Here is a 17,785-nt window from a genome sequence, read left to right on the forward strand (position 1 = left end):
GGAAAATGAGTTTGGTAAAAGGAATAGAAAACATTTTAGCACATTCGCCTTTTCACTTTTGTGACATTTGATTCTTCTCTCGTTTGGCAAGAAGCTAAAACCAGCAGCTTAGTACAAACACTGAAAGAAGTGGGAAACCGCTAGCTTGAGTCTGTCAAAATTAACTTCTTATGCATATCAATTTAAACACATTGTGTATTGTTTTTAAAGCCCTATAACATGCTAGGATAAAAATAAGGGCTGCAGCTTAATATACAACTTATACGCTTGACTATTAGTTTTAAGAGACGATTGGTAAATGCTGAATGTAGCAAGTGACAAATAAATCCAGTTCAGTTTTACAGTTAGTGTTAACAATGTCTGCCTCAAAGATGTATAGTAATAAATAATATAAAAAAGACAACATTGGCACCAAAAACATTTAAATCAACCTCCGGATTATTGCTTTCAGCTTGTAAGGAAATGAGCCACCCAGACAGAAAGTATCACTGTATAAACTTCAGCTTTATTTGACAAAACCAAAATTGTCCTCAAAAATTGTGCGAGTTGCTGCGACCTTCTTCTTCTCCTCCTCCTCCTTTTTCTTCTTCTTCTCCTTTTCCTCCTCCTTCTTCTCCTCCTCCTCCTCCTCCTCAACAGCAGAGCCCTTCACCAACTCCTCCTCACCTTCCATCTCAACCCAGGTCACTCCTCTGCCTCCAATCGGCCACTCCTCCACCTTACCCAATTCAGTCTCTGTTCTCTCTTCAGGCTGCAAAGACTTCCTCCACTCAGTCACCTCACTCTTCGTCTCTGGCTGACGTGCAACTTTTGTTGTTGTTATTGTTGTTGTTGTTGCTGTGGAGACCTTCTTCCTCTTCAGGGCTGTGGTGGGTTTCCCTTTCGGATCTATTGTCCACGGCCTGCTGCTGATTACTTTAGTCACTGGGAAATATAGAATTTTTTATATAAGTAGTTTGTTTGAAAAATACATCAGAAATAACCAAAATATATAATCAATTCACATGGTGGCAGTTCAACTACTAAATAAAAAATAGGTTTAGAATAAAACTGCATGCATCCAGTTACATGTAGCAGTAAAAACCTACATATTTCATTTAAAAAAGGAAGTTCTTGCAGTGGCTAAGTTATATTTAAACTCTGTAATGATAGTAAACATTTAGATAATTACTACAATAGGGGAACAAGGTGCTTTACAAAAAAGACAAAATGGAAGACATACAGAATAATAAAAACAAAAAAAGAGGAGGGGCTAGATTGTCTTCAAAGCAGAAGCTGGTGTGTTTCAACCAGTTTATATACACAGTCTATGGTTTCAATATGTATAATTAACACATACCAGAGTTAATGTTGCATTTGTTGGACACTAGTTACAGCTGCAAATCACACCTATTTTTACAATAGTGGCTATTTACTGCTCCATGATACCGTATTTGAAAAACCGCACTGCTTGAGTTCATGGTAATAAAAGATTGAAAGTGTTCTTAATATATTTTTAACAACAACAATTGTGCTTTATGGCACCGGTTAATATGCTATATCTTTGACTACTGATACAATCCTTGTGGCAGGATTATGGCACTGCTGCTTTTAATCTTGATGTCTTTATTTGTTGACATTGAGAATTTATTTTTGAATACATGAACGGTAACCAGAATGTGTTTCATTTTGGAAATGAGTGAAGCAATGACCGACCTTTGGATGCAGTAGAGCCACAGTTGGAGTCGCAGCAGGTGCACACAGAGTCAGGTCCATACAGCTCAACCCATCTGAGGAGAAAGACAACAAAAACAGTGATGACGAGATGATCCCTTTTGTGTTTTTTTACAGCATATTTTAACCTTTTATTTATTTCTGTCATATGCCACATTACAACATTAAAATATCTGAGATGAAGAGACACAGGCTATATATGTTTGCCTAGTTGTGTAGTTACATAATCACAGGTTTTAAACTATTTTTCAACCAGAAATCTGTCATTTCAATAAAGGTAACCCTTCATTTCATTTGAAAAGTTGTAATAGTGCCATATCTCCTTTCAGCATGCGTCCACTGTTTTCTAGGAGCTGTCATAAATTAGCATTTTATCCAGTTTAACGACACTTCAGATGTTAGTCTTTTAAAACTATATGCTTTAAAATGTATGAACATCTGGAGTAATAAGAGAAACAAGCTGAGCAAACATTAACAGCAGCAGCCAATGAGCAACAGAAAAAGACTTTAACCCGTTTTAATTACCGTGCCTGTTCGGAGAGGAAGAGACCTATGCATTATTCGGCTCATGATAAAAAGCCCATGGACAACGGCCTACAATAATGGCAATGGACACCCCCAAACTCTGCTTTTGTTATAGTTTTCTAATGAAGTGACCTCTAGTGGCAGAACAAACTAACCTTCTTTCTTTTGTGTCGTAGTTGCAGGACTTAGCTCTGGGTGTGGGGACAGAGCTGCTTACAGAAATGGAGCAGTGCATGTAGAGCTGCTACAGGAGATACAATCAATCAAATGGTCTTTTAGTGGCATGGTACTCGAACAAAAACAGACAATTTTGCTTAAACTTAAAGAATTCTTGCTCACCTGGACTGTCATGCCTGTGAACAAGAAGGCATCCACAGAGAATCTCACAACATTTGTTTTGTATGGGAGGAATCTGGAGCGACTGTCCTTGCTTTCAACCATACACCTTCAGAAGAAGAGAAAGCCTGTCTATTACTTATGGCTATTTTTTCTATAGAGATGTTTTTTTGTGACCAATATTCTCAAAGTCTTTACTTTGTGTTGGCGTGAGGTGTTTTTTTTTTTTACCCATAGTTGGCCACGACTGGAAACTGAGGCGTGGAGTTGTGGGACCTCTCTGGAGTCGCGTAACATAAGTGGACGTACAGTCTTTGGTCTTCTGGAAGGGACGGGGCTTCTGCCTCAAAATACATCGGTTGCCCAAGCTCGTACTGATCTGAGGGGGAAAGCCTTTCCCACTGAGCTAAATAAAAGAAGAAGAAAACAGTCAGGCAACAGCAGCAGCAGATTCCAATGCATCCTAATTCAAGCAGTAAAAAAATATTTAATTAAATGTAAAGACTGAGATGCATGACACCACACATTTGTATTTAATCCCAGTCTTCCATATTGTAAGATGTAGCACATGTTGGCGTTTGCATGTTAACCAACTAACACTTTTGTTTTGTGGATAGAAAAACCCAATAATTAATCAAAATGCTCCATTGTTTTTTTCTGTGTGAGTCTATTAAAAAAAGGGCAGAGGCAATTGTTGGGAAAATACTGAATGTATTCTTCTAATATCAGAGTAGCACATGATAACAAAGGTCCAACTGTAGCTGTGTACGTAACAGGATGTATGATTACCTAGAAATGCGTCAGGACTGTTTTAGGCATATGATAGCTATGTGAAAACGATTAACATGATGATTCTGCCCCTATGGAGATAGACATATGACCGTCATGTTTATAGCTTACGCAGGTCTTAGCTAATCTGAACTAAACATTGAATACTGATTTGAACCGGTATTCTCCAGTGTGACTGTAACACCCTCTGTAAGCATGTCAAGGACACTGTTCTGGGAACTATAGTTTTACCACGCAGCCCTGTGTGTGATGACTACTTCCATTCTTGCAAGGATAATCAATACATACATGTATCCTGATATTGAAGACCAAGCCGGTGACGAGTGCTTTTCCTAACAGCCATCAATCCTTTTTCCCAAATAAAATCTCTTATTTTTCGCAAACTAAATGGCAAGCTCATAGATATCAGTTGACATTAAGACTGCTGGTTTACCATTTCGTGGCGTCAGAAGCAATTTCACTCTATTTTTCATTGGTTTGAAGATATTGCGTTGTTGAATCTTGGGTCTGTAGCCAATTTTGTAGGAGTATTGGTACCTAAACATTTAAAACATGGTTAGGATTAATAAACAAGTGTTTCTATATGATCTTTAAGTTAAATGGGTTAAAAAAAACATCATTTCTAGTGTGGATCCAGTCCACATACCTGTTATAAAAGCATGAAACAGGCAGGATGAAGGAAACAGCTCTTCTGATTGGTCCTTGGAGCTGTGGTGATTTATATTGTAGTTTGTTTGAATAGGTTATCTGGTTATTAATTATCTGCAAAGAAACAAACCAGCTTGATTATCAACCTTTCTTAAACAAGACTAAAGTGTCCACAGCTTTGCTCACAGCTCTGCTCACAGCTCTGTGAGAACATAGTTAGCAGGGTACAGCTAACCTTAGAGCTAAATGCTAAGATCAGCATGCCATCATACTGGCTAAGATCATTCTAACAAGCAAATGATTAGCATGTATCCGTTAAACATGCTCATGGTCTTAGTTTAGCGTGTTAGCATGCTTACATTTTCTAATAAGTGATGTTATATCTGGATGGATCAAAATGTAAGACTTTACCTAAGACGATGTATGTATTGCATGACTATCCTAGATGGTTGTCAAGATTTGGGCTGCAACTAACAATTATTTATCTATTAACTAATTGCTGGATATACATTACAAAAAAAGTGAAGAATGTCATCAAAGTAGGCTTAGGCTATAGTTATAAAGGGCCTCAGCTGACTTCATTAAGTGTCTGGTTTTGCATGACCAACATAACACTCAATCAACAATAACAAAAGACAAAGAAAAGAGGCAAAAACACATTTGAGAAACGTCAACAGTTTTTTTCAACACATTCGATTGAAAAACGATTAATTAATTTATGAATGCAGAGGTGTGGCGCTACAGGAAAAGTCAGAATAACCTAATTCAGTAGGATTCATCCTTTGGTAAGCATGAATGCATACCAGATTTGGCACCAATCATGCTGTAGGCCAGGCCTATTCAACTGGCGGCCCGCGGGCCAGATGCGGCCCAGAACCAACTCCCGAGTGGCCCAGCCTCCCGTAGCCAAATTCCTACACTAGTACAGACCATGAACGCAACACTCCGCGTTGCAAAGAAACCACCAAACCACAACGCAGCACGTTTTTTGAAAGTGCATCTAGTGGTGCTAGTAACGGTGGTCCTATGATAGCAACTCTAAAACATGTCTCTCTCAACTCTGAAGCGTAAACAGAGATAAAACGGTCATTGATCTTGTGGAGCAGATCCAAGTCAAGCTGGACCTTTTCGCGACCGACTTGAGCACGGGTCGGATGCTGCATTTTCCGACGCTCCCCAAACACATCACATCTCTGGCACAAATCACGGATGTGATTACAGATTTCATTGCGAGTTTGAAAGAGAACTTTGCCGGTCGATTGGATGGACTTGCTCTGCCCACAGAGGTGATGGGCTTTGCCAGAGACCCCGTCACTGTTGCAATAGAGGGGGACGCATCAACCAGAGCAAAGGAAGTGGTCCCCTGCATCGACAAGGGGAAATATACACTGGAACTTATTGACATGCAGCGCACTAACGGGCCAGCGAAGTTTTGGAGTGATGTCAAAAAACGGCAGTTCCCTAACGTTCAGAAAGTAGCGATCTGTGTGCTCAGTATGTTTGGATCAACATACACATGTGAATCAAGCTTTTCACAAATGAACTCAATCAAAAGTAGCACTCGCTGCTCCCTGACTGACAGCACTTTTCACCAATGTCTTAGGATTGCATTGATATCCTATGAGCCAAAAATCACTGCTCTTGTTCAAAACAAAAAATGTCCCTTCTCCCATTGAGAAAGTCAGCGATGACAAATCACAAATGAGGTGATAGTGAGCACCTAGTTTACTATAGTAGACGTGTAGTGTAGTATTCATTCATATAGTTACCCGTATCCCTTGTTATGGGTTTGTGCACTGAAGGGTAACTTGACAGTTCTTTCTGTATTCATTTAAGTGCACTTTGTAATGTGTCTGGGTCAAATGTGACCAAAACGTATGATTTTTGTGTTATTACTTGAAAAGTGAAAAAATAGTATTGCTACAGTACTACCTCTTTGTGTTGCATTGCTCTTTAGCTGTTTTTTTTGTATGTCAGGAAATGTATTAAGACTGCTATTATTGTATTCAGTAAATGCACTTTGTGATGTGCTTGGTTAAAAAAAAATAACCTGAATATTTGACTTCTAAAGCAAACAAATGTAATGCTACAACTGTGCACTTTTTTTTCAGATTCTGTTAAATTAATGCTAATTTGTTGTGTTTTTATGCACTTTTTGACCTACCTTTGTTAGATGAACAATGAATAAAAATTGCATGTTTTTCATCGCAGTAATATGTGTTTGTTTAAAATGTGTCACTACCCGCTTTTTACAGGCCGCTGAATGTCTGGCCCAGCTGAATTTTGTAGTTATAAAATCTGGCCCAACTGAATGTGTAGTTGAATAGCCCTGCTGTAGGCTATAGGCCTACAGTACCAGAGGTGGAAAAAGTACTCAGATCTTGTACTCAAGTAAAAGTAGGAATACTCCTTTACAAGTAAATATCCTGCATTGAACATGTTATAAATAAAAAGTAGAAAAATATTTGCATCAAAATATTCTTGAAGTACTAAAAGTGAAAGTACTCATTAATTATATCATATGTTTTGATATTAAAAAGTGTTATCAAAGCTGGTAAAAGGTGCAGCTAGTTTTTGTTAATTTGTATACTGCATTAATCCAAATCTGCAAATACACTTGGTTTATTGAATACATGTAGTTGAGTCAAGTACACGATTTACCTCTGAATTGTAGGAGAGCAGAAGTACAAAGTAGCACAAACTTGAAGTACAAGTATCTCGGAATTGTACTTAACTTTAAGTACAGTAGGCCTACTTGATTTAATCTGTTTAGTTACCCAAACCTCTGATAAGTACCAATGCATCAAATAAATGTTACAAAACTATCGACCCACTAACAGGCCGAGATTCCTGGGTAGGCCTAGTGCCACGCAGTTTACTTGGCTAAAACTGGTTTAAAAACTAAGTATTGTAAAGTCTTACCGTGCGTTTGGTTCCACACATTCCTAGATCATATTTAAAATACAAGTAATTCTCTGTAGTTTTGCTGATTTGGCATGACCCCAGTTTGAGACGAGAGTACGGTTCACCGGTGCCCAGAATGCTCCTCTGCACCTGCACCAGCATCTTGTTGCTCTTGCACGAAATCCTCACGGAATCACCCGAAACACCGGGCGCGTCGGTGTTGGTCAGAGCCGGGAACAGGACGTCCCGGACGGGCTCGGATAGAGGCTCCTGTCCGGTGCCTCTGGATGGAGTAAAATGCTCCTTCTCCACCAGTGGGAACCTGGAATCCACAAACACGGGGAGGTAGAGGTATGTGTGCGGAAACCCCGGTACTGTTCCTCCATAAATGGTGGACAACAGGGGCAGCATGAACAACAGGGACAGGTAAACCATGCCCGGGAGTTCTAGGTTTTATTTTTAGAATTAAACTTCGCCTTTAACTATAGAGTATTATCACTGAAATGGGTTGATTTTGGTATAGGCCCTGTTTTTTAACATGTCATGTCACGATTTGCACAAGTGGAACTAATAACATCAAAGATGGCGCCATTTCCTTTTTGTGGAGCCAATCATGGATGGAGCCAATTGGTGAGCTCGAGGGGACTTTTAAGGGAAAATACCTGTGTGACAGACAAGAATAGTCAATTCTGAGAGATAAATGTATCCTGCTGTATGGGTTGATTTTGCGTTAATCTGTTGCTAATGCCTTGGGGTTCCAGTGGGAGGGATCACTGCGCTCTTCCTCGAAGGCGGGAGCTGCGTAGTTGTATTTCTTCACTTTTCTCATTCATTATTTCCCTTTTTAAGGTAATTACATTAAACAAAGCACTATAAATGTATCAACCCATGTTATATATAATCTGTATTACATCACCGTGGTTCGTTGTGAGAGGAAAGTGTGTATTTTGTAATTTGTTGCATTGTTTGAAGGTTCTTGCTAACTGCTGTATACTTCGTGGTGAATCTGACCGTTTGTCATGTTGTTAGCAGCTAAGCTAGGCACTGTTACATTCACATTCCCATACAGATGTTGTGTTATCACTGTTAAAGAGCTAAGGATAAAGGAGAATTTAGTGATTATTATTAATCCTGAAACTTGAGTGTATTGTACAAGCTTCATTATAAAGATGGCTCGATTCAGACGAGTGAAGGCGGGAGCTGCGTAGTTGTATTTCTTCACTTTTCTCATTCATTACTTCCCTTTTTAAGGGTACAACACCTGCAATTAGTTACATTGGTAACACCTGTGGGGTTTTTACCCGTTAGGACGAATAAAATATCTGTTAAGAGAAACAGTTTTTCAACATGCAAATTAAACAGGATTTTACCCGAATGAATAAAACATTGGATACAAACAATAATTATTATTCAATCATTTATTTTTGTTAAAATCATTTAATACCATTTTTTAGAGCAATTATGTTTCTTTACTCTGAATTGTGCTAATGCTACCACTGCATGTGTGGCCTTTTTGATGGAACGTCTTCCCCATTTAGTGGAGAATCTAATACAAAGAGTACATGAGAAAAAACATGGGAAGTTAAACATGTTAAACTCATCCCAGGTACGTCTTGAGTTAGCAATAATAAGACAAACATAATTGTGTTTTTCATTTCACAGGCATACCTCGGTTAAGATTAGTGCATATTTATTCAAAGGAAGTTATGTTCAATGACAGTCCTTTAGAGCAGGGGGTTACAACCTGGGCGTCAGCAAGTTCTTTAGAAAAAAAAAAAAAACGTTTAAGTTTGTTTGATTGTTAAATAAAATAGAATAATAAGATTAAAAGTTCCTTTTAAATTAACAGGAAAACTCATATCTGATGAAACATTCACAGGAAATAATCTGTTAAAATGTCATCGAAATCGCTCATTTTACACAGATTTTCTGCAGTTATTGCATTCATACTTTGGTTTGACTATACAGTTGTTCTGCACTGTTATTGTGTGCTATTATGTATTGATTACAATATGAAATATCAATATAATACATCACTTAACATGTGTCAGGACAGGAGTCCTTGTTTTTACTCAAAAGGGGTCCCTTCAGAAAAAGGCAACGCCGCTTCATGTGTTAAGCTAGTTCTCTGCCACATGTTTTTCTATTCACCAAACTGAGTATGAAATGAGAAGTGTGAGTATTGTGCCAGTCCAGTAGCGGGTCGCAGGTGCCTCGGCTCCGTTGCACAGGTGTGTGTTGCAGCATTCATTGGTGAAGGTGAAGTTGAGTCCCATGGTGTGTTTCTCTCCCTTGGCTCCACAAAGGGAGGGCAGGACACAGCTCTTCTCATACAACACCACAAGGAAGTCTCCTGAAAATCATGAGTTCAAAATAAACTACGCAGACACACATCCCTCTGTGCTGCCTTTCTCAGTTCTTGTTCTCAGTTTTGAATAATTTAAATAATGTTTAGTGACTTGAGGCGACTCCTCACCTTTCTCACCCACAGCTCTGCTGGATAGGCAGACCTGTTCGGGCGGACATTTGAGAGGAAATCTGATGCAGTCCAGAGGTGAGATGGCGGGAAACACACAGGTGTAACAGAAGAGGGGAACTGAAAGGACAGACGTGTTTAAAACCACAACATGTCTATAGAGCTTAGTTTTGCATGGGAGCTGCAGGCACACCATTAGGAGCAACACATGTTCACATTGACAAACTGCATGGCCCATTGCTATGAATTGAAATCCTCGAGTGTCAACATTTTGCAATTGATGAGACCAAAAGTATATATCATAAGAAATAGTGGTTATTACTTTTGCAATGGTCATTTCTAAAGTAAATCAAATAATAAATAATATGAAATGTATTTAACAATAAAGATGTATATTAGCTTAAGTGGAAACAATTTGGTGACAAACTGAGCCTGTTTTGATAATTAATAAAGTGTCCTTTATAAGCCAACATGCCAAACATTAGCTTGTTCAGCTTCTAGATTGTTAGGATTTGCCAGTTTTCCTTGTCATATATTACAGTAAGTTGAATATCTTTGAGTTTTTTACTGTTAGTCAGGTAAAAACAACGAATTTGAAGATATCACCTTTGGTCCTAAGAAACTGTGATGCACTTTTATATAACATGTTAGACCATAGACAATAAGTTGATTTAAACAATATTTAACAGATTAATCTCTGCGCTATTTGCAGCCATTGCATGCAGGTAATTTGGTTGCAAAAATCACACCTATTTTGCATTCATGCACACATGTAAACAGATAAACACACACTATGTTGTTCACTTACCCACTGCTGGGAGAGAGCAAAGGAGAAGCAGAGAGCAAACCAGCTTCAACATCACTGACTGTTTCTGTCTCACTGAGAGAAAATGTGCTGGCAGCTTGATGCTTCAGCTCTTATCGTTGTCTCTTTCTTTTTATTTTCTACAACAAACCAGCAGTCTGCCCCCTGAACACGAGAAACCTGTTGCAGACTACGTCTTTACGACTTAAAGTCAATTTCCCATCAGCTTTCCACGTGCTTCCTCAGCTTCCTCCACCAGTCCAGATCTGGGTAAATGTGTTCCTGCTTCTCCGGATATTCAGTTTGTTAACTCCAAGAACTCCACACCCCAATACAAATGATTTAATTAGGCTCATAGCTTCCCGGTGACAGCCATGCTTTCACAGTGCTGCAGAGAATAGCCCCATTCAGATTTAACACAATCAATAGGGCTTTGTGAGGGAACTCAGTCTTGTTTAGGTTGAAAACTGTACAACATCTCCACTCATGTCTTGTTTTTTTACAGGATGATGAGACATGTGTACTAAGGTAAAATGGGGCAGGTTTATTTAATCATGTCTTATTTCTTAATGAAACACGTTGAGTTTGGTGGGCAGGCTGTCAAGTGACCTGCAGTCCCATGACTAAATCTGAGCAGCAGGCAGCAACAGCTGTTTAACTTTTTAGAAAATATTTTTAATTCAGTCCTTACAGCTGTTTTTGTTCACAAAACACAGTTTGTCAGTTTCTATCTTTAAATAAACTATAATAGTTTAGTATAATAATTAAGAGTGACAACATTAAGCCACATAATCAAGTTAGATTTGAGAAGATAATCATACAGATACTACTCAAATATCTCCGGTTTGGATACTTGCAGATGTGTATAACACCATTGTTCCTATCATGGTTTTTGCATTCTTTTAACACTGAAGTAACAGCTGGCTGGAGTCTGCTACATCCGGAACATTAAAATCATGTCGGTCACATAAAGGCCCACTGGGTTGAACATCAATGTGTTTTTTTTACTAGAAATCTTCTACCACCATCCAACTAAGCTATTACATTGATAACAAAAGTGAATTAACGCTCAGCATGAATGCAGCTGCCCTAACAAGGTACATACTGTTGTATTTAGTATGCATGGTATCGAGACACACAGTTTGTTTATAAGATTTGCGCATTGACCCTTTTGGTCTCATATCAGCTGTGCAAAGGATTTTGGGTCATCAAAGCGTGCTGGCTAGCTTACTGCAGAATGCACACTAAATAGTTTGGTAGTATTTGTCTTTAACCTCCACTCGATTTGTACTGCACATCTCAACAGAGATGAAATAGTAGCAAGATGGTCCACAGCTTCATTACCTCCAACATCAACAATTGGGCAAGTGAGTTTCGGGATTTACCGGCCTGATTTGGCATCTTACGTGCCCCGGGCAAAAGGCAATCCTTGTTTTTCTAAGCCCTGCATTATTGTGAGAAGTGATTTGATAATACTTAACTGCATTTGGCCTGGCTTTCTTCAGTTGCATATGGTATCATTGTCAACAAAATAGTCTCACACATTGTTTTGTTTCTTGTAACCCTTTTTAAAATTTCAATCAAATTTCAGTTTTTTAACCTTGTTGCGCCAAGAAAATTAAACAAAATTATACAAGACTATGTGACAGTGTTCATACACTTCCATCCCATGTGTGTCCCAACGTGTTGCCCATGCTATAACATTTTTCACAATGGTTGCTCCCTATTTCTAACACACTACAAGCATCACCTCTCTGTCTGCTGCAGCCCTACTGAAACATAGGAAGTTGCTTTCTGCACGCCCTCTGCTGGAGGGCAGAGGGCATGGCTCGCTTGTCGACCTGCTGTCGCCTCATGCGGATGACGGCTGCGTCCACCTGAGCTGCGGCCCTCTTGCCGTGCTGGTCGTCCAGCAGCTGCAGACAGGAGCGCTGCAGCCGGGCCAGCTCCCTCTCAGAGGACTGCAGACACCTCCTCAGCACCGCACTGCCCTGAGAGACACACATGAAGCACATTTAGTTGGGTTTGTTTTTGTCACAGCAGCATGCAAGCAACCAAAGGGGAGGTGAGTGTTACACCACTGAATGCTTTTTGTTAATATGGTGTGAACATCTGGCAGCATATTGGTTTTCTCACACATGAGGAGAGGAGCTCCTACTACCTCATATGGAAGACAATTTATAACTCTTTTGCTGTTATTGCATGTCGTCAGGTCAGTGGTTATTTGTTGGTTAGCCTTATATCTAATAATATGTTGAGGCAGAATTATAGGGCGAGTCCTGTTTTAGTTTTGGTTGAGGCTAGATAGATTTGATGCCAGATGCAAGTTAACATTTCATTTGACCTCAGAAAGGTTTATTTTTGCAACCAACAACTTATGCGTTGTAATGACTAAATACAAAATACTTTATGAAACCTAATTTAAAACTTCAAACATCTTGAAATAAAAAAAATCAACTGAAGCTGAACGTATGAATATTGATTGTTATTGAATATTTTATCATCTTAAATATTTATTGTTATTGAATATGTTATCATCTTAAATATTTATTGTTATTGAATATGTTATCATCTTAAACCACGAAACCTGTTGCAGGACTTTATGACTCCAAGTCAGTTTCTGACCTGGCAGTTGCCCTGAAATTCATGAATTGTCTTCGTGTCTTTTAGCTAATGCTGCAAAGAAGGATCATTTTCATTATTGCTTAATAAGATTATCATGTTCTTATTTAATCAAATCATCATTTAGTCGAGAATGGGGAAAATGTCCATCCTATTTTCTCAAAGTGATGCCTTTAAATGTCCAAAGATATTTCCTTAAATATAATGTGAAATGGTGTATCTCTAATCGATTACGCATTGATACTTGATTTAGGATTTAACAAAGCCATTACTTAAGCCGAACCCTTTTATAAAGTATGATTAAGAAGGAGGTGGCGAGATTTCTGTCGCTGTCGTTTGTGATTGTATTTGAACATATATCGATACATATTTTGGAAGTAGTAAACACCTGTATGAGTTGAGCAGCCTCCGGTAACTGTGTCCCTGGGTGTCTCTGATAAACCTGCACCAGAGGCCTGTTGAGTTTCTCTCTGGTCAGGATGTCACCGCTGTACTCTGGACCCTGTACACAGAGAAACACAGGGAAAACATCACCATGTGCACATTGCTTCTAACTCCCAATAACTACAATATAAAAACTCTGTTCTACATCAACACTCACTAACCTGCACTCTGCCGTAGCTCTGACGGATACAGTTAATTTCCCTCTGCTTTCGAAACACGGCCTGCCTGGTGGCTGCATGCATCAAAGTCAGGTTTTGCTGCGAAAAACAAAACCAAATGACAATCAATGACATTAAGTCATGTGTGTATTGCATGCAAAGATGTCTAGCATGCTGTATTTGTATTTGCCTTTAGATTGATTGTCTCGGCAACTTTCTTCACCAGGCCATCATTGACGGTGCGATGAACAGCTTTCTGCCTGGTGATGGCGCTGCTGAGCATCTTTCTGATCTTTTCCCTCAGTAGCTGTGACTGGTTGACTGTCAAAGTTGACGACTCTAAGACCCGTTTACATTCTGCAAAACAAATCAGAAAGGTGTCTTCTGTATTTGTATGTGTGTATATAACTGTGTAGGAATGTTTCTTTTTTTCAACTTTGTTTTAAAAATGTGCAATCATACTTCCTTATCTGATTTTGTTAAGGGTAGTGAAGGTTAGTGATGAGAGTATGTATTAGTATGAATTCTATGTTGGAGATACAATGTATATTTGTATAAAGTAGTAACTTGTGCATTGTAAACATTATAATGGATAGCTACTAAAATGACACAAGCAATTCATTGAATAAAATTAAGGTAACAGTTTCGTCCTGAGAGTACCCGGTGTAAAGGCGCCGAGGGGGTCGGTTTTTTCGAACATCTGAGCAGCGCTGCCGTGTCCAGCAGAGCCGCTGAGAGGCAGCAGCTCCAGGACACGAGACCTCTCACTGGCACAGTCCAGCACCCGCCTGCCGCTCTGACCCAGGGCCTGGAAGACACACAGGGGGACATTATAAGGACACATCACGTCTGCCACCAACAGTTTATACCATCACTTACTGTATATATCTGCTGATTGTGTCCACCACAATTTCCTTAAAGCCAAATGGGACATCTCCATATGTCTTGTCTACAACTAAAACAGACTCAAACGTTCTTTTTTTCTGAGTTTTGCTTCAAAAAGTTACTGTCATCACATGTTTCTATTCATTGGCTGTACATTATTAAACCAACTAATAGTTTTAGCTCTAGAACAAATGTGAAAATATGATTGTAGGATTTTGATGAAGGTCCTAAACTGTGATATACCAGTGGGAAACCATTAGAGAAGCTGATTTTCAAGTCAGTTGATTTGTATGATTACCAATAATGATCCATTATACATTTCTCTACATGGCAAACTAAAGAAGGGTTTGGCTTCCGAGTAGAAAATAAATGTCCCAGTTCCATCTTTTTTTTAAAATAATGTTTAAAACTTTTATTTTCTTAACAAAAGGATCATTTGAGGTCTTGGGAATATGCATCATTTAAACTAATGCTATGTGATTTGACTGAGCATTTGCATAATTTGATCTCAGTTCAAAATGATTGGTGCATGAAGGCTTTGGCAGTGTTGTCTTTCTTCCTCCACTCATGCCAGTAAATCACATGGAAGGGCAAGTAGAAAAGAAAGAAAGACAGAGTGTGCGTGTTGGGGGGGTGGAAAGGAAAACGAGTCAACCAATGAAGACAGAACAGTGACGTTCTGTCAATCACCTGAAGCTGGGTCAGTGTGTCTCTCAGCGCTGCCTCCAGATCCTGTTTCAGCTGGGCCAGCTCTCTTCTCTCACACAACAACAAGTAATCAGCACCGTCTCTCTCCTGCAACAGAGCAGGCCGGTCACACAACACATCTCCTTTCTTTAAGGTTGCAATAAAACGTAATGAGTTCATACGTAGTCTCTGGGATCACTTGCAACACGTTTGAGAATGTGCCATATTTTGTTGACATTACTGAGAGGGTTTTTAATTGTTTTATATGAGCGGTACATTGTGTTAATAGGATAAGAGTAAAGTTAATAGGTGCGTGGGATTAAAACGTCTTGTTTCAGAACTATTATGTGCATGTTTTTGTTGGTGAAATCCACTCAACACTTCCTGTGCAGCAAATAAACCAAACCAAAATGATCTGTTTGTCCTCAGAGAAACTCAATAAACATCCTAATCTAAAGGTGGTTTAGACCAAAAAATCTAAATATTGAAGTGCAAATTGAGTCTGCACTCGAGTGAATACCCCTGCTGATCCCTAAGCAGGAACTCTGTTTCAACAGGAAGTTCTGAACAAAACACAACAGCAGCCCTGAAGGGATTGTTGATTTTGTGATTTCCTCACAGATTATCTAGGTAAGGCTGAATCTATGGCCTCAAGAACAAGAACAAAAACACAGTGCAGGAGAGAGAGTAAACTCACAGTCTCAGCAGTGGACGGCCTCCTGGTCCTCCCCTCTGAGCTCCTCCTGTTGACAGTCAGATCGGCCCTGAGACTGCGCAGCATCCTCTCCAGGTGCCCCCTCTCCTTCTCCAGCCTGAGGCCCTCCTGCATCCCCCTGCCGGCCTGCCTGCGCAGCTGGCCCTCCACCTCCCGCACCCTGCGCATGTACTCCCCGGCCACCGCCACGCTGGCCCCCGCACACTGCTCACGCAAGCTGGTTGGTGGGAACGGGGCCACTGTCCTTCCCTGGAAGCCTCTGGGGAACTGAATAAGAAAGATGGTTTACAATTTCTAAAAGGTCTGAGTTAAGTTATTTACTAAATTAAGTTAATATAATCCATCTGTAGTAACTGTAGTACAATAATGTAATATATTGTATTTCATAATGTAACACTCTGAATGGATAACTCTCTATGCTAAATACTTATTTTTGTTTGGATAGTGTTTTCAAGTATGCTTAAAGTATTTCTGATTACTTTTAGGCTACTTTTGTAGAGTTTTTGTTGCAGGAATATTACTTGTAAGAGTTAATTGGTATGTCTAGATACCTAGGCCTACTAGGCTACTTATACTTTGCATACCACTATGCCAGTTTATAGCCTATAAGAAGTTAGTGTGGGTCTGTTGGGTGCTGGATAATCAATGTTAGTGTTTGATCTCCTCTGAAAATATCTCAACTCATCCTGTCATCCTGATGTACTATTGTTAGATGTGCCAAGAGCAAGGACTGTCTTAGGTAAGACAGCTTTTATGTGCCCAGCTCCACTTGCTTGGAACAATCTTCAGCAAGAATTGAAACTGAGCAATCTCATTCCTCTGCATGTTTTTAAAGCTAGGCTAAATGAAATGCTCGTTGATACTATGGGCACTTGTAAATGTCTATAACTGTAAATGTATCCTGTAAATATAATGTATGATGTCCTTTATTGTTTTATGTTTCATGTGGAACATATCTGCTGCAGGTCTCCCTTGAAAAAGGGATCTATGATCTCAATGGGACCGATCTGATTAAATAAAGGTTTGAAATGAAATGATCCTAAAGTCTTAAAAGTGTTCCTCAAAATGTTCAGTAGGTCTATAGGCTACACTAAATGTTGTTTCTTGTGAGTGTCAAATAAGTGAATGTCTAGTCTAAACAAACCGAGCAGCAATCACGTCTCTCTGCACGCCTGTGTTTTCTCACCCCTGCTCCTGTAGTTTGAGGCCTCGACATCTTATTTTTGCAGTCACGACTCCCTGTACATTCCTCCGCTGTGATCTTATCTGTTTCCGCTGTACAGTCTGTGTGCTTTGGGCTCAAACCGGCGGAGGCGCTGCAGCTCCGAGGCCGGCTACTGGTACCGGACCGCCCGGCACGAGTCTGCCGAACCAGGCGCTCAGCCCGCTGGATGCAGAGGAGCGTCCCATCACGCCAAGACTCCGGTCCGATGGTGACCGAACCGAGCGACACCGACTGGACCTGCATATTCTCTGCTTTAAAACAAAGGGTTTACCACCAGCTGTAACTTTCCTGAGAAAGATAAACCTGTCCACACTGAAGTATTCAGGGGGAAAACTTTGTGTGAAGTGTTGAAGAATGAGCTCCATAACAACAGTTCCTCAAGTAACTATAGAAACGCAAAGCCATTAAGTGATTGGACCGTGAGGAGAAGACAGGGGGCCGTGTCATTCAACACCGGCTTTAACAGTCAAATCCCCGCTGACAATGTAACCACTCAAGAGGTAAAGCACATCGACAGGTTGGATCAACATAAAACTGAATAATCAGCATTTAAGGTCAACAGCAGTTTCTGGTTTGGAGGGAAAGTCAAAGAGATGCAAGTCAAAAAAAAATTAAAAAAGTCGCATAAAAACTTCGAGGTAGTAGGAAGTTAACTACGACTCCCAGGCTGCACTTCGGCACGAAAAAGCAGGTCAAAGCTAAGCAACGGATAATCTGCATTTAAATCAATTTATAAATACACCTATTATCAAATGAATCTGCAGATTAATTTAAAAAAAGCCAAATATGAACAGCAATTTAAAAAAGGATACATTGTGGGAGCCTATATTTAACCTATCCGCAATACCAAAAT

General features: G+C 39.7%; 3 protein-coding genes across 4 annotated transcripts; all 3 read right to left on the bottom strand.

Moving 5' to 3' along the window:
- Positions 1 to 490: 490 nt before the first annotated feature.
- zp3d.2 (zona pellucida glycoprotein 3d tandem duplicate 2) lies at positions 491 to 7,546 on the bottom strand. 2 transcript variants are annotated; one of them, XM_079693651.1, is made up of 8 exons: positions 6,934 to 7,546; positions 4,010 to 4,125; positions 3,797 to 3,900; positions 2,806 to 2,980; positions 2,578 to 2,683; positions 2,394 to 2,479; positions 1,696 to 1,769; positions 491 to 924 (listed from the first exon to the last, which is right to left on the bottom strand). In XM_079693651.1, the coding sequence occupies exons 1-8, from the start codon at positions 7,348 to 7,350 to the stop codon at positions 506 to 508; spliced, it is 1,497 nt and encodes a 498-aa protein (XP_079549777.1). In that variant the 5' UTR covers positions 7,351 to 7,546; the 3' UTR covers positions 491 to 505. The 2 variants fall into 2 exon arrangements, with proteins under 2 accessions (XP_079549777.1, XP_079549776.1); XM_079693650.1 differs by having other exon boundaries at positions 2,394 to 2,482; positions 6,934 to 7,543.
- A 772-nt stretch (positions 7,547 to 8,318) lies between these two features.
- LOC307046976 (sperm acrosome membrane-associated protein 4-like) lies at positions 8,319 to 10,489 on the bottom strand. The gene is made up of 3 exons (XM_079693656.1): positions 10,200 to 10,489; positions 9,392 to 9,511; positions 8,319 to 9,268 (listed from the first exon to the last, which is right to left on the bottom strand). Exons 1-3 carry the CDS (start codon positions 10,249 to 10,251, stop codon positions 9,063 to 9,065), a joined length of 378 nt encoding a protein of 125 aa, XP_079549782.1. The 5' UTR covers positions 10,252 to 10,489; the 3' UTR covers positions 8,319 to 9,062.
- A 242-nt stretch (positions 10,490 to 10,731) lies between these two features.
- tektl1 (tektin like 1) lies at positions 10,732 to 17,388 on the bottom strand. The gene is made up of 8 exons (XM_079693655.1): positions 16,894 to 17,388; positions 15,690 to 15,974; positions 14,996 to 15,100; positions 14,081 to 14,228; positions 13,611 to 13,777; positions 13,424 to 13,519; positions 13,207 to 13,320; positions 10,732 to 12,187 (listed from the first exon to the last, which is right to left on the bottom strand). Exons 1-8 carry the CDS (start codon positions 17,173 to 17,175, stop codon positions 11,966 to 11,968), a joined length of 1,419 nt encoding a protein of 472 aa, XP_079549781.1. The 5' UTR covers positions 17,176 to 17,388; the 3' UTR covers positions 10,732 to 11,965.
- Between the last annotated feature and the right edge of the window lie 397 nt (positions 17,389 to 17,785).

This window comes from Notothenia rossii (assembly GCF_949606895.1).
Source record: "Notothenia rossii genome assembly, chromosome: 7".
In the NCBI taxonomy this organism is placed as follows: Eukaryota; Metazoa; Chordata; class Actinopteri; order Perciformes; family Nototheniidae; genus Notothenia; species Notothenia rossii.